At 33.8% G+C, this 15,685-nt stretch overlaps 1 protein-coding gene across 1 annotated transcript; it reads right to left on the bottom strand.

The window, feature by feature from the left end:
* Window positions 1–649: 649 nt before the first annotated feature.
* Window positions 650–3,934, bottom strand: LOC130970724 (beta-xylosidase/alpha-L-arabinofuranosidase 2). The gene is made up of 5 exons (XM_057896893.1): window positions 3,412–3,934; window positions 2,658–3,115; window positions 2,471–2,568; window positions 1,628–2,389; window positions 650–1,408 (listed from the first exon to the last, which is right to left on the bottom strand). Exons 1-5 carry the CDS (start codon window positions 3,880–3,882, stop codon window positions 837–839), a joined length of 2,361 nt encoding a protein of 786 aa, XP_057752876.1. The 5' UTR covers window positions 3,883–3,934; the 3' UTR covers window positions 650–836.
* Between the last annotated feature and the right edge of the window lie 11,751 nt (window positions 3,935–15,685).

Raw genomic sequence — 15,685 nt, 5'->3', positions numbered from 1 at the left:
GTAGGCATGCGACCCCACGAGCAGCGCCAAGGACAATGGCAGACCTTGTTTTCCAATTCACGGGAGTCCCTCCGGCGTCGTTATATAAAAAAAACATTCATTTAATATGAAAAAAAAAACATCCTAATACTTAACAAAAAAAACATCTAATTATATTTTAGTAAAAATAATTAAATATCTATAAATTTTAAAAAAAATAAAATTTTTAAAGAAATAGAGACATTCACATTTGCAATACAAAAAAATACGAAAAATATATAAAAGAACATCCATTTCGTATGAAAAAGAAACATTATGATACTTAGCAGAAGAAATATCCACATATATTAACTCGTATAGATTTTGAATTCACCAAAAGTATTTTGGCTGGTTTTTGGCTAATACCCTTTTGGTTCCCTAGCGTTGCTCTTTTATCAAAATTAGACTAGACAAATTGATTTGAGCGAAAAAATGATGAATCAAATGTTAAACTGGTCTAATAGGAGTATTTTAATCATTTTCTACAATAAGAATATTGTAGTCATTCTCTATAAAAAATAATATTAATTTAGACTAGTTAAACATTTGATTTACCATTTTTTTACTGAAAATGTTGTTTTTTTTCATGTACATACAACCACAGTTATAATCTTTTAAAAGATACTATAAATTAAGCACAAAAATAATAATGTGGTCACTGCTTATACAATTGATCCTGATTTCACTTATTTGAATAAGAGAAAATCCAGATAAATTTGTTACAATTATCTTAAGCTTATTTTTTTGCCCCCTTAAAAAATTCTTGTAAGGAAGCCAATGAGAAAAAAAAAAAAATGTAGATGGTTTGAAGTATTGTTTCAAATCCTGACACGCAAAGGATGCTTCAAGTTTCCAACATGGAGAAGGTGTTGTCCCAAGGGGACTTTCCTGTTGCCAACTTCATCAACAACACTCAAATCTTTGCAAACATCTACCTTAAATGTAACCAATGCTTCTGATCTTCCTGCCAACTGAACTTTCTGAAATCCCAACAAATGTTTCTGAGGTGCATTGTGCACTGCAGGAGGTGTAGAGAACAAGAACACTGTATGGCCGCTGCTCATTTTTCCCATGTTCTTCACACCAAGGTGAATATCCAAAACCAACTCTTTACAATGCTCATCACTAACTTCAACCGATTTACAATCCGAAGAACGACATACATGGTTGTCTGCTAAGGGAATAGATGCTAGTTGTGGTGCCTTAACTAACCTGTGTTGAATATTCGAGTAGCTTAATCCGTCTCCGAAGGCGAAAACTGTTTCTCCTTTGTAAAATCTGTATGTTCTACCTGGGTAGCCTGTTGCAGGATCAGGCCTCATGTTCATATTGGTCATTGGAACTTTATCCACATATGATTGTGGATACCATGTCATAGGTAGCCTTCCACCTGCATCAACAATATTAACACCAACATTTCAATCTCAAATTCCTGAAAATAGAAACGAAGAATGCTAGAGGACTATTCGAATTTATTATTTTTGTCCATTAGTTAACCATCAATGTTTAAAAGTATGGGATAGAATATGTCGTTGAATTACTAGACTAAAAAAATAATAAATTCTGACGGTCTATTAGCATTTCTTAGCAGAAAATAGTGAAAACTTACTTGGATTATGGAATCCAAAGATGACATCAGCTATAGCAGCGCCACCGGCTTGGCCGGGATATCCAACCCACAAGATGCTGGAGATTTTGTCATTGGTTTTGGCAAAAGAAACATCCATGCCTCCTCCAGACATTATGACAAGAATCACAGGTCCCTTGGAGACAGTGGCAACTTCACTCACCAAAAGTTGTTGCTGTCCCGGAAGAAGGATGTTGATCCTGTCAAGACTCTCAGCCTCTATTGCCAGGTTTGCTCCAACTATAATAACCGTTGCATCTGCAGAGGCTGCAACTGTTTTCGCATCGTCTAGCACCGCATTTGCGCATTGCACGTCTGGACATCCCGGAGCATAACTTGTAGGGACTAAGGCCGTTAGCCCTTGCAAAGGTGATGTGTATTTGCATGGAATGCCTTCATAGTTTCCAATCATGGTTCTTGTCACATTAGCATTGGGACCAATAACTGCCAATGATTTAATGGCTTTGGCATTAAGAGGGAGCGACCCTTTGTTGTTTTTAAGCAACACAATCCCTTGTCTTGCAGCCTCGCGAGCAAGCTCTTGGTTCGCGGCGGTGCAGACATCTTTTGGACCAAGGTTTCCATATGCTTGCTTGCTTGGATCACCATCAAAGAACCCAAGGCGCATCAATGTGGCAAAATTGTTGGAGACAGCATTGGTAACTGATGCTTCATCTACAAGACCTTGTTTCACAGCACCTTCCGTGTATCTCCCAAGAAAATTACCACAGTTCAAATCTAGTCCTGCAAAAACAACATACTCAATTTAAATCTAAGAGATGCCTATGAATATGTAATTTTATAGCTATTGTCAGAAGTGTTAACCTGCTAGGATGGATTTGGCTGCAGCTTCTTCAGGAGTCTTAGTGTAGTGCTGATTTTTGAAAAACACATCTACTGAGTCACAATCAGAAACTATATATCTGCAGTCACATTATGTAGCATGTTCATATTTACTATAAAGACAGCATTAAAATACAAAGAACTGAAAATGTTGCCTAATTTTACCTACCCATTTAATTTCCACTTGTCACGAATAACCCCTTTAAGAAGGTCAGGGTCTGCACAAGTTGGCTTGCCATTAACTTGATTATAAGAACACATGACACTTGCAACATTGCCATCAATCACACAGCTCTTGAACGGTGGGTTGTATGTATCATCCAAATCTTGCTGGGACACCACAGCATTGAAAGTGTAACGCTGGATTCCTTTCCAGTTATCAACATCATAAGCTGTGTAGTGTTTGCAACAAGCAGCAACCTTGAGCCTATCTCCGCCGCCGTCGTCGGTTTGTTGCAAGCCTCTAACATAACCGGCAGCATATTTGCTGGTGAGCAAAGGGTCTTCCCCTGGTGTTTCTTGGCCTCTTCCCCATCTTGGATCCCTAAATATGTTAATGTTAGGTGACCAATATGTCAAACCAGCCAACCCTACATTGTGCATTGCTCTGGCTTCTGTTGAAACCACCTATGGTCATACATAAAACACCATTTAATCAATGTGCATTGTATTTTTAACATGATTATTATTAGAGAGACAACCATTCATGTTGTCTCCTTCTATTACCTTACATTTTTAGGATGAGTAATTTTATGACATGGTATCAGAGGTCTATATCTAAAAAAATAGCATAAAACAATAAAAAAATTATGCAAAAATCAAGCAAATTCAAAAGAGATTCTTATTTGAAAAGAGTATTAGAGATATGATTATTCACGTTATTTAGAATAAGTGATTTGATGACAATTATAAAAGTGTCTCACCCTGCCAATGGTTTCAAAGAGAGTGGAGTTGAAAGAAGCAGCAATGGTGATAGGCATAGGAAAACTAGTTGCAGCAGGGACCACACTAGAAAAGCGAGTCCCCGGACCGACGTTAGAGACTCCATGAAGAGCCTCAGACCACCACTCATACTTGGGAATGCCGAGGCGGCTCACGTCGGAAGCCGTGTTGACCAAGTTGCCGATCTTCTCCTGCAATGTCAACCTTCCAACAAGGTCAGCCACCCTGGCACTCACGCTCAGGGACTTGTTGCAGAAGCCGTACCCCGCCAATACAGGGTTCTTGGCCACATCGCAGGCGAACACCGGAGAATTCTGTGCCCCAACTCCATGGGAGCTGAAGAACAGAGCCACGAAACAGAGCAAAACAGAGACCTTGTGTGCTCTGTTTTCCGAAAGAGCCATTCCCATTATGGAATAGCCAAACAAGGGTACACTAGTTATGAATATCATGAGCTATGTATATATATAATATTGATATAACATGCTGGAGTGGATCACAGAGCAGACGAATATTAATTAATTAAAAAATTGAGGAAGCATTTGAGTGGAGTGGTAATAAGTAATAAAACGTTGTTTTGTTGTAGCCCGTGAATGTGATGGGTGTTTGGTAAGTGGGAAGAAGAGATACCCTATTATTAAGGTGTAGGTGCTATTGTCAGAGAGTAACACTGAACAAATCAAGGAATCTATATACTAGTTTTCTTTTTAACTAGTCCGTGAAACTCAGCAACCTCTTTTTCTTTTTTACTTGAGACACTCATTTTGTTTGGATGCTCAACTTGCACCACAGATATAATCCATGATAATGGTTACATTAAGAGAACTATTATGCATTATTAATTTATTTATATAAATGTTTTCTTCTCATATTCTCGTAAATTGGAATGGAGGGCACAATTGTGCAAAGGCAGTAATTGCTTCAGAAAGTAAATCACGAGAGGCAGGTATGGCCGCAAGCCTCTATGTGTGTTTGTGGAAGGGACAAGTGATTAGAAAAAGTAAAAGGCCTATTGGTATTTAGTGAAAAAAATAAAAAAATAAAAAACATGTCAAGTTGTTGGTAGAAATTTTGGGTAGGAAAAGGATTCTCTTTTTCTTCTGTCTGAGTGGCACTGAGCTGTGAAAAACTGAAAACATTGTTGTGATCTTTGTGTTTATTAGTTTGGGAGATCCCAAATCCCAATTTGATCCTGTGAGGATCTTAGGCTGGATCAAATAAATGATTTTTTGGCTTGTCATTTTCTATGGTTAACACCAAACAAGTACAACATTTCATAGCAAGGCAAGTTTAATCTAGCCGGATAGGTTAACGATTAATCCATCGCGGATCGGAGCTTCCGACACTTGCTTAAATAGGTCGAGTAATCCAAATTGGTTTGGTAAGTAGACAAATATAAGTCTAACTTAGTAGTGTGGTATCGAGTGGCCATTCAGATTTGATAATGAAATATTTATTTTAATTTTTTAAATTTGTTTATGCTTTTCATTTTTGTTTTTTTTTTTACACTATTTAGAATTAAAAAAAAAACACCTAAAAGATACAAGATTAACAAATAAAATGAACAATCATGAATGGCATGACGGAGCCCAATCCTCTATGCATGCTGTCACAAGGATGCAATGTTTTGTTCATGAATGGTGAGGGGTCATGATAATTTCAATGGATCTTAGGAGCAATTTCCTTTTCTGACTTTATTTGGTGGTGGCCTCAACTTGCAATGAGTTTGTAGCAACATACTTAGAGGAATTTGTATAAGATCAAATTTAGATAGTGAGTTGTACTAGAGAGAAAAAGATTGTGATTTATATGGTACGGTTAAGAAGAGTACAAACCAAGTATATTCATATTAACCTTTTCTACTTTGATATTGATATATTTTTCAATCTAATGTAGTGATTATTATTAACTTAGTATTATTAGAATGCGAGTTCATAGGAAACCTGTCCATGTATCAGAGCAACGGTAGGGCTGAAATTATTAACACCGTTCATACCCTATTTTTGCCGCCAAAATACTTATGAAATGGACCCTTTAACCTATTTATTCTTCCCAAAATTAAAATAGGATAAAGTACTAGACATTCACCTTGTGGACAAAAAATCATGTTGCTTAAACAACACTACTGGTCAGTTTTATGTGCTATCGTTTTTGCAGACTTTTATTTATTTGCATGTAATAGCCATGATCGATGAATTGGCTGTATATACGTACATTATTGGACATTCGTCATATCATTGTCATTATTTTTTAATCATTCATGATAAATTTACATTAAAATCAGTCGTTTAAATTAATTATTAATATAAAATACATATTTAAATATAAAATATACACTAAATATAAATTAACAATTTTAAAAAATAATAAAAAATATTAGATCAACAAATTATTTTTATAATTAAATTTAAATTTTTTTATGTATGTTTTTTTTCAACTGATTTTTATTGTATTAATAACCTATTGAATCAATACGATTAAACTTAATTACTAAAACTTGTCACGTAGCATCGTTACAACAAAAATATTAAGTTCAAATGGTCTAAAATTATTTTATTTAGCATTCACTAAGGTATGTTTTTTACCTTTATGATTTAGCTTAAAAATCAAAATTATTCCTTTTTTTACATTTAAATTCATCCTAATGTTCAATTTAGTTTTAAAATCATCTTTCGAAGTAAAATACCATTCTTTAATAATTTTTCTCCAACAACCCTCTTTACTAAAATATACAGTTTCTCTTTTCTTTCTTCATCCAACACTACCATCCTTTTTCATCAATGCTCTTTATCATCATCTTTATCGCCTTCACCACCTTTTTTTCATATCACTACTCTTTGCAGTCTTGTTCTAATATTTAGGTAAGTACCACTGTAAGAAAAATGTTGAATACCATCGAATTTTGTGTCAGTTCTAATACGATGGTATAAATCTCGCCAGTAAATATTTACTGTCGCATTTTGTTGTCCACCAGTAACTTGCGAAAAATTTAGTGACATATTTTGTTTTTAAGGTACGAATATCTAGTACTAGTTATCGACTAATTTTTTTCGACGGTAAATTTGGTGCCAAACTGTTTTGTTCTTGCATTTTTACCATCGAATATTTTTGTGGGAGAATCCGACGGTAAGTTCAATTTTTGTTAAAGATTTTTTAATGACATTAGCGGTGAAATTCTTTTTTTTTTAATTTTTTTTTGTACAATTGGTAGTTAAATTCTAAATAATAGAAGTCAAATATGTTAAATTATCAAGTGCAAGAATAAAATGAAAAGTCAAATAACAGAGGATATGATACAATTAATCAGTGTATAAAAAAATCTTACTCACTGAAAGTCGTCGTCATCGTTGTCATTCCACTGGTCCTGTTACTGAGGTGGCAGCCTAGGCGATGATGTCTGTGCCCCTCTAGCAGCGCCGCTACCACCAGCGCGTACCTGATCCTCGTACGGTACCATGTGCCGCTCCAACTCCCGCTTCTACTCCAGGCTGAGGTCATTTGTGTCTGTCATGCGTGAGAGGATTGTCTGATACATCTCCTCAAACTCCTGCAGCTGCTGAGCTTGTCGATGAAGGCTTCGGGTGAGGAGCAGCACCTGCTCCCGCAAATCGATGTCGTCCTCGGGATCGATGGGCCAACTAGTGGTAGATTTGGATGAAAGTCTCAACATGGATGTGTGGAGGTTGTCAACAAAGAACAATCCGAGCCCATACACGCGATTTTTGTACGGCTCGGATGTGACTTTATGCCAAACCCAATCAGGATCGACGGCTGGTGCGGCGGAGTTGCTGCCGTCGTCTCCAGTACGCTGAGATTGTTGGATTGCGGCCTCCAATCTTTTTGTGTAGGAGTCCTGTGTAACACATTCTATGATTAGGGTTGCAGTTAATTTAAAAATGGCATATCACATGATGTTTACTCACATAATGATCTGTGGCCCGCTGATTAGCAAATCTCTCCTTGTTGTCCTTCAACGTGTGGGTATACTTGAAGGTCTCCGTCATCGTCGCCTCACGATCCAACGACTTGGACTACACATTTTGAAACCACATGTTAAGTCAAGTAATAATGATATTATATTAATACTAAACAAACTTAATAACAAAATAAAACAAGTTACTTACCAGCTTGGCCTTAGTTTTCATGAAAGTCGCTGACCCATCGTTATACTTCGACGACCTGACTGATGTTTAGTTCTGTTGGTGAAATGGCGACGGTTGAACCCCTCAGGTCTACCGATGAACATACAATAACTTCTTAATATTCGGGCGAAGCCTAATGGTGAGATGGCCGTGGTACTCATGTATGTACTCCAACATTTGCTGAAGCTGTCTATCCATCTGATGGTCAAAGATCTTCCTAATCATGAGATTGTGAGTCTTGTCCCATATAAATTTCTCTTGCAGAAAGAACATTTAGCACGAGTTAATCGGCGCTGATGCCTCATAACTGTCGATGCCATCTTCCAACTTGACATACAACTCGTGTATTCTCACTTCCGGAAAACTTCGCCGATAATGAAACAAAACCTGCATATCTTCATCGGACACTATCACAAATGTTTCATACTTCACATCAGTTGACACAACCGCAATAGGAATTTTGTAGAACAACTTCTTCGCCCACTTTGTCCCACGTACCCCCACCTTTTGCAATATACTGATTTTTAGCTCTGACAATGTATTTGATGACCGGATAAAAACACTCACTGGTTCTCTGTAAGTAAACTTAACACCGAGTCTTTTGCTTTTTTGAATTTTTTCAAAACAATGCATTAAAGCTAAAAAACTCTCCTCACTCTCCATTTGTGAAAATGACACTATACTACTTTACCATTGCCTCATATTGGGTATTTATAGACACTCTCTATATAAAGAAACCGCTACAGGGTTACACTGTTTCCAACACAACACAATTGAGAAGAAATCGCTATAGCCTCTCGCAGTTTTTTTATGGTTCGATTTTCTCATAAACCGCTATATCCCTTAGCGGTTTCTGGTCATTACGCATTCCAACATAAATTGTTGTATCCTATCCTGTAACAGTTTACGTTCAATCTTGAATTCACCATAGCTTCTCGCGATTCCTATAGAGATGTAAATGTTACAAATGTGTTTGCAATTTACAAAAACTGTATTTTGGTCATTTTGATCTTCAACAGTTTAATTAACTTTTCCTCAAAGTAATTTATAAACTTCGATTATATTTAGATTTTTTTAAAAATTTTGGCAGAGTTTCATCTTAACTAGAATGCATCAAAAACTACATCTATCAACAATTCACTTAAACAATAACGTCTATCAACAATAAAAAATTATCAAATACAGTAAGCAGTTCAAACCTACTAAACTAAATTAAAAGTAAAAAAAAAAAAAACTTTAAGGATAATTATAATTTTTGACTTAGGAACTAAAATTATACTTAACCCCATTCATTAATTATCACTAAAATAATTATATAATTTTAAAAACTAGATATATAAAAGTATGAATATTAAATTAAATAAGATAACTTTAATTGTTATCTTTCTAACATTATTGTTATTTTTTTAGATAACTACATTTGATATTCTAGATAGTTAATTAGTCATTTTTTTAACATAGAATTATTTCTTTAATTTTTAGTTTTAAAAAAAATTAAAACTAAAATTTAGAATTTAAAATAAAAAATTGATATTGGTTAAAAAAAAAATTGAGTCTCCAAGACTCTTTACAATTAATGAAATTGGACCCTTCACACCACCTAAACTCGTACCCTTTTTTTTTACAAAGTCGCACCGTTTTTTTAATTAACTGCAGCTGTTAAACTCGACATATAAAATAAATAGATTAATTGATTTTTGTTCTCTTTGTTGTCTCTCAATTCATTGCCACCAAAGTCAAGGAAACTAAAACAACCACTAAGACATTGGTATGGTAATGAATTCATAGGAGATAACCTAAACTTGATCTGCAATAGCAGGTTATTCTGTTCAAGCTCTTAAATATATAGGAAAATTTTAAAGTGTATCAATATATTAATGTTTCAGTAATTTTTAACTGTTGATTTTAATTATAAAAAATATATATAATATATAAAATTGTACTGATATAATAAAGAATTTTTTTATATTATAAATGACATAGTGACATAAGATGTTCTTTATTAGTTGACATATCTGCATCAAATTCTAATATGAACTATGCTATTTTTGTGTTTATACAAAATAACAGTATAAAAGAGAGGAATGCTAAATTTTAATAAAAGTGTTGAATTCTAAATTTTCTTATAACAAAAATCAAATAATTCATATGGTTCAATAGATAAACTATGGCAATATTTTCCAAGGTCTAAGGTTCCGCATACAGCGAAATTCAAAGTATACTAGTTGTAAAGGCATTTATTTTTCTAAAATATTAATTGTATTTTGTCTTTATGAGCAACTTCTTCGAAAGAATCGTGATTACTAACAAGTTGTCTTTTTCATTATTCCACCAAAAAAGGTTCTCTATGTTCAGTGAATCCTTCCAAAACAAACGAATTATGATATTTTAATGATATATATATTATTCATCTTCCAAAATTGGCATTCCAAAGAAGGGAGGGCGTGGTTTAGGATTAATCTTTTTCAAATAGTTAGGGTGGGTCGGTGAATATAAATAACAAACTTTCATGCATGTCATTGGTCATAGTTACTGTAATTCATTTCACATTCATTAAAAAAAAAAAAAAATCCTAAATTCATAGTAGGTAGTACTTGGTGTTATATATGTTTGATTAATTTCACATATATGAAGATGATTAGTCCATGATTGCGGGGGTGGTAGCCAGCCAGCTTCGATTCCCCAACTCCCCTTTTATCTACTACCATGTGCCCAGATCAGATTAAGACATTTCTCTTTAACATAGTTGGTTCTTTTTTGTTTAAATAATTGCACATAATATATATATCCTATCCGATAATATATATTGTTCTTGTTGGTAAGGGCTCTGTCCGAGATATAGTTCTTTACAAAAAAAGAAAAAAAAAAGACTTCGTTTTATCTTTTCTATAGATAAAATATATGTCGAACTCCAAAAAAATATTAAATGGGTGAATACCTGTAAAAATATTCTAATAATTAAATTAGTAACAATTAAAAAAAAAAACAAAATGTAAGAATAACTTAAATAAGTATTAAGTTTTTATATCTTTTACCTTATTTTACTTTATATAGACTTATTTATAGAAAAATAATCGTTTTTAAATATCTTCAGTTGTCGAGATATTAGTAAGTACATGTATAAACTATAGTACGAGTATGTTTAAAATTCTAATGTCTATTTTAACTACTTTTTTAAATTATTAGGAGTAATCGTGTGAAGAGATTATTTTTTTATTTTACTTAAATAATTATATCTATTTATTTGACTTATTTTTGGAAATATAGGTAGTAGTTACCGAATAATATGAGATAGACTATGTTATAAAGGTTAAATTATGAATAACAATTATGAGTTGTGATTGTTTATGAGTCGGAAAAACTTTAATATTTTTTATCTAATTTTTAAATTATAATTTATGGCTGCCGAATTAGAAGGACCACATCATATACAATGTTATGTTGTTTGAAAAATACAAAAGGTTTTATATTTTTAATGTGAACAAAGATGAGGTATATAACTGTTCCTACCCTGCCCCAGTAATAAAGGTTCATGTCCAAATAAGAGGCCTAGTCCAGAGGATTAAGCCTTACTAAGCACCAACCTTCACACTAAGAAGTCGGTGTCAAATCCGACTTACTCCCAAAAAGTCAGGACGAAGAATAGTTGGCAGATAAGCACTCATTCAAATGAGTAATTGCCCCTAAAATCTCTCTAACTACTTTATCAAGCCATATCTTAACCTCCCTAAGATAATGGGACGGTTAACACCCTAAAAATATGGCACAACTCCAACGGTGGTTATTGGCTCACCACTATAAATACACTGACACCCCTCAGGTATCTCTAAGCCCAATACTCTCTAGACCTGCTCACGCCCTTGCTAACTTAGGCATCGGAATGTCTTTGCAGGTACCACCCCCCATTCACTCACGAACACAAGTCGGAAGGAGGCTCTAACGTGCAAACTAGCTCGGAAGCCATCATCCGCGAACAATTGGGCCATCCAAAGCCATCCATCTTATTAATCTCCGGTTACCCACCGTAACAATAACATTATCTTAAGCAACATTAAACACGCCAGAAAAAAAGCATCCACTACTATATTGTAATATGGAATAATGTATATGTTAAGCACGTATTGTGTATAAAGGATCATATAGCTTAACTAACTTTTGATATGAGGATTTTAATGAGGGGTATGGTACTTCACACATGGCACTCTTTGGTTTCTTTGGCATAACCACAGGTTGTGTTGGAATATTTTTTGTTGCATAAAGAATAGCCACTGATTCTGCATATATACCAACCTTATGTCCATATCCGTTTGTTATTATATTGATGACATGCTTAGCTTCCTAATATTGGAAAATTGAATTCAACTGATTTGTGTATGGCGATTTTGCATGATGGAGGGTCCCACTATAACATAACTTGAACAAGATGATGATTGCTTTTCGGCTTATTAGTTAGGGAATTAGCTGTATCAATGTGATTATTCTTGCAATCAATTACTATGATATATTAATTAACTACTAATTGAAATTAGGACTATGATTGATATATAGTAAGTCAAGTCATGAGTCATGACCACAGAAAAAGTTATATTATATGGATAAGTTTAGGTAGAAATTTAGATGCAATCGATTTCACGTGAAGTTGATATATGAAAACCGTTAGATAATTTAACTGATTTGACTAAATTTTCATCTAACGGTTCTTAGATATCAATTTCACGTGAAGTCGATTGCACTTAAGTTTTTACCGTAAGTTTATTATGTTCCATTATTTCAGAAAAGAATTGAGGCTAATGAAATAAAGATACATAGGGCCGCTTTAATCAATTGAACTTAATTAAAACTACAATCTTTATACATTGATCAGTATTACATTTTGCAAAGGAAAATGAATGCAAAGCTAAATTTTTTATTTGAATGTCATCAATTCCTAATTAATCTGTTTCTATTGGACAGTTGTACTCTTGTGGAAACCGCAAGTGCAAGGGTAATAATAATGAAAACATTATGAGTCACGTGGTGACTTCTTTCTTGCTTTCCTTTGTTCCAGACAGAAACCGAAACCAAGGCCAAAAATTCAAGCAAGGTAAACAAAAAGAAAGAAAAAGAAAAAATTGCAGGCAGAGAGTGTTTTGTTTGTTTGTTTAGGTACAGAAGGTGTTGGAGTGGTGCTGTGCGGGTGAATTTTTTGTTCTCTATTATTCTTATTTATATTATTGAGGTGTCACGGACCACCTACATTATCTTTGTACTTGAGCAAAATTCCATTCAGGGTTTAAGATAGTTGCAACTTGCAATTTTGCAATAAAAGCTATTCCATAAGAAAAGGTTAGATAATACACATGCAAATTTGTTATATATACTCATATTTTCTTTAACATTAAATCAATATATTTGATTAGGTCTATATATTTACATGATATGAATTTTATACCTTATCTAATATTTAAAAAAAAAGAGTGTATCAACTCAATATATATATATATATATAAAAGAGAAATGAAAGTGCACATTGGAAAGCAAGGAAGGATGGGGCCAAGTCCTTATTTTGTTTGGAGCTTTGCAAGAAGGTAGTTGTTGGTCATCACGGGCACACTCTGATGCATAGTTGGCTGTGGAATAGAATGATTGAAAGTGTGTGTCCATAAGATTTGTTGGATTTGATTATTACTTTAATTTCTTGGAATTTAAGTAATCTTAATTGCTCTGCCTTCACAACCCACTTAATCCATCATTGTGCTTCTTATGGTGAAAGTGAGACTCTTTTGCATGGACAATAATAATGCCACAATGTTATAGTAGGTAGTGTTTGTTTTAAGAGATTAAAATTGGAGGATTGAGATTCAGTATTATATTTAGTAAGTAGAAACTAAAAAACATACAAAATTTTAATATATTTAGAACGTGGAGACAGAGGAGATTGAAATTTCTGATATTGAAAAGTGAAACTTTAATAATATTTCTTTAAAAAATAGTTTTATTTAACTTTTTAAATTTTAAATCTACTCCTCAATTTTCATATTTATCTTAAACCAAACATAATACTTAAACATAATTCAGTTTCACTTTCCCTTCAAAATGCAGCCGTAGTTAACATTATTTTAATTTGATCTCTGTTTCTCATGATATCGAAATAATTGGTTAAAAATAAAATAATTATCATTCCAAAGAAGGAAAATTCAATTGAATAGAATAAAATGTTACCCCATTTATAGAACTTCCATAGACCAAATTAAAGTGAAAATGTTTAAACAAAAAAGTTGTTTCAATTATTATTAACCATAGGGGCATAGTACAAAAAAAATCAGAGTATGGAAAGAGAAGTGCAAGATAGAGTGATTGATAATAATGTTTGAGCAAGAGGAGGATCTGAAGGATCTGGTTGAACTTCATTTATCATTAGAATAGTATTGTAGTTACATTGTTTAATAAGCTGCAAATTTTGGTATAAGTGAAAGTGGCATAGAGCCAGACCAACTCAACTCCTCTAATCAAATTTAAAGACTTTTATATTAATTTGTAATGCTCTGTAAGTTTATTACCAAAGTGTCCCTTTTTTTTATTTATTTTTTTTGTCATGGTAGCATTTTTCAATTCTTTTCACGTCACGCATAAGTCGCTAAGGAAAAAAGGATATTTGATTCGGAAGGCGTTAAATCATTTAACACTTTTAGTGCAAAATGCTAAAATAAATAGCACTAGATTGTTAAACATCTTCCATGTCAAATGCACTTTTTTGTTTAGCTACTTTTACGTGACAAGAAAAAAATATATCAACAAAAACAATTTTACATATAAGTAGTTTAAAAAGAGTAGTAATTTGATCTGAATTAAAAAACATTATATGATAGGAAATAGAAAAAATTAAAAATAGGGTTGTATTTTATTTGTCCTTTAACGAAGTCAAATCACGAGTCTAAAAAAACTTGAACGGTTTTTGTATCTAAATAAATACTTTTATTTTATTAAAAAATAGATAAATATTAAATAATTAATATTTTTGTTTTTATTTTATACTTAAATTAATACTAATTAATTTTTTATTTTATACTAAAAATATTAGTTCTTTATAAAATAAATTGAAAAAAAATAAATATTTGAACCATTCTAAGGTCTGAGGTATTGTAGTTTTTCCTTTTCTGGGCCTGTAGACATTGATGAATTTTTTGGTCAGACCACTGAGATTATTTGTTTTTGGTATTATAAAGGGCATGAAGCCCTTTGAGGTTCTATTTGTTGCAAATCCATTTCGGAGACCAATAAATTAATTGGGCCAAACAAGACAATCTGAAGAAGGTTTTTCGCACTACAAAAGGGGTTTTGTTGGTTAATTCTTTGTTAGCATTTTTTTTCTTCTCCCCTTCAATCCTTCATATTAGTCAAAAAAGAATATTAACCATGTGACGTAGTCACAAAAGTATTTGCTTCAAACTAAACCCAGTGGACATGCGTGGATAAAATCGGGTTTGGTTTGATCTGAATTCGATTTTAAATAATGATCGAATCTATTTTTAACATCAATAATACTAGGGAACCAAGAAGAGGTTCAGCCAATAATCTGCCAACTCCTGTTGGGCTGGGATTCTAAAGCCCATTTTACTTCAGCAACATCCAAATTTCACCCAGGTAAACCAAACTAACCTAACTAAAATCTCTCCCCTCTTTTTACCGTTTTATCGCAGCAGAACTCCAAAACCAACCACGGCAACACCACACCACCAGGTTCATCGTGTGGCGTTCTCCTCCGCCTCCGTCCACCACGTCCGGGCACCAGCCGGCTACCATAGCACGCTCCAGGTCACCGCAAAGCTTCCATCCCGTCAATGCGCTAATCGGCGCGTTAATCATATTTTCGCCCAATTCCGCCGCAGCGACGTCGTGCCACCCAGGTGCGACGAACAAGGGGGTTCTCCTTCTCACCAAGGTTGCGCCGCTGCTGCTGCATGTCACTGTTGGCAGCTCCATTGAAGCCTCCCTGCTCTCATCCGACGAACGCAATAGGACGTCCTCTGCTCCAGCCTCGAAACCTCGCTTGACAGAACTCTTTGGTTAGTGTTTAAAAATTGGTGTTGATTGATGTGGGGTTTGAGTACCATGGATGATACTTGTTGGATGT

Source organism: Arachis stenosperma, chromosome 3, assembly GCF_014773155.1.
Source record: "Arachis stenosperma cultivar V10309 chromosome 3, arast.V10309.gnm1.PFL2, whole genome shotgun sequence".
NCBI lineage: Eukaryota > Viridiplantae > Streptophyta > Magnoliopsida > Fabales > Fabaceae > Arachis > Arachis stenosperma.
The sequence above is the reverse complement of the archived record's forward strand: the minus strand, read 5'-3'. Positions and strand labels throughout refer to the sequence as shown.

Bases quoted from the DNA above. Each gene is read 5' to 3' on its own strand.
- LOC130970724 (XM_057896893.1), bottom strand. From the start codon at position 3,882: ATGATATTCATAACTAGTGTACCCTTGTTTGGCTATTCCATAATGGGA. The intron at 3,116-3,411 runs GTGAGACACTTT...GTATGACCATAG, and splicing joins TCTTTGAAACCATTGGCAGG to GTGGTTTCAACAGAAGCCAG. The intron at 2,390-2,470 runs GTTAACACTTCT...TTGTTTTTGCAG, and splicing joins AGCCAAATCCATCCTAGCAG to GACTAGATTTGAACTGTGGT.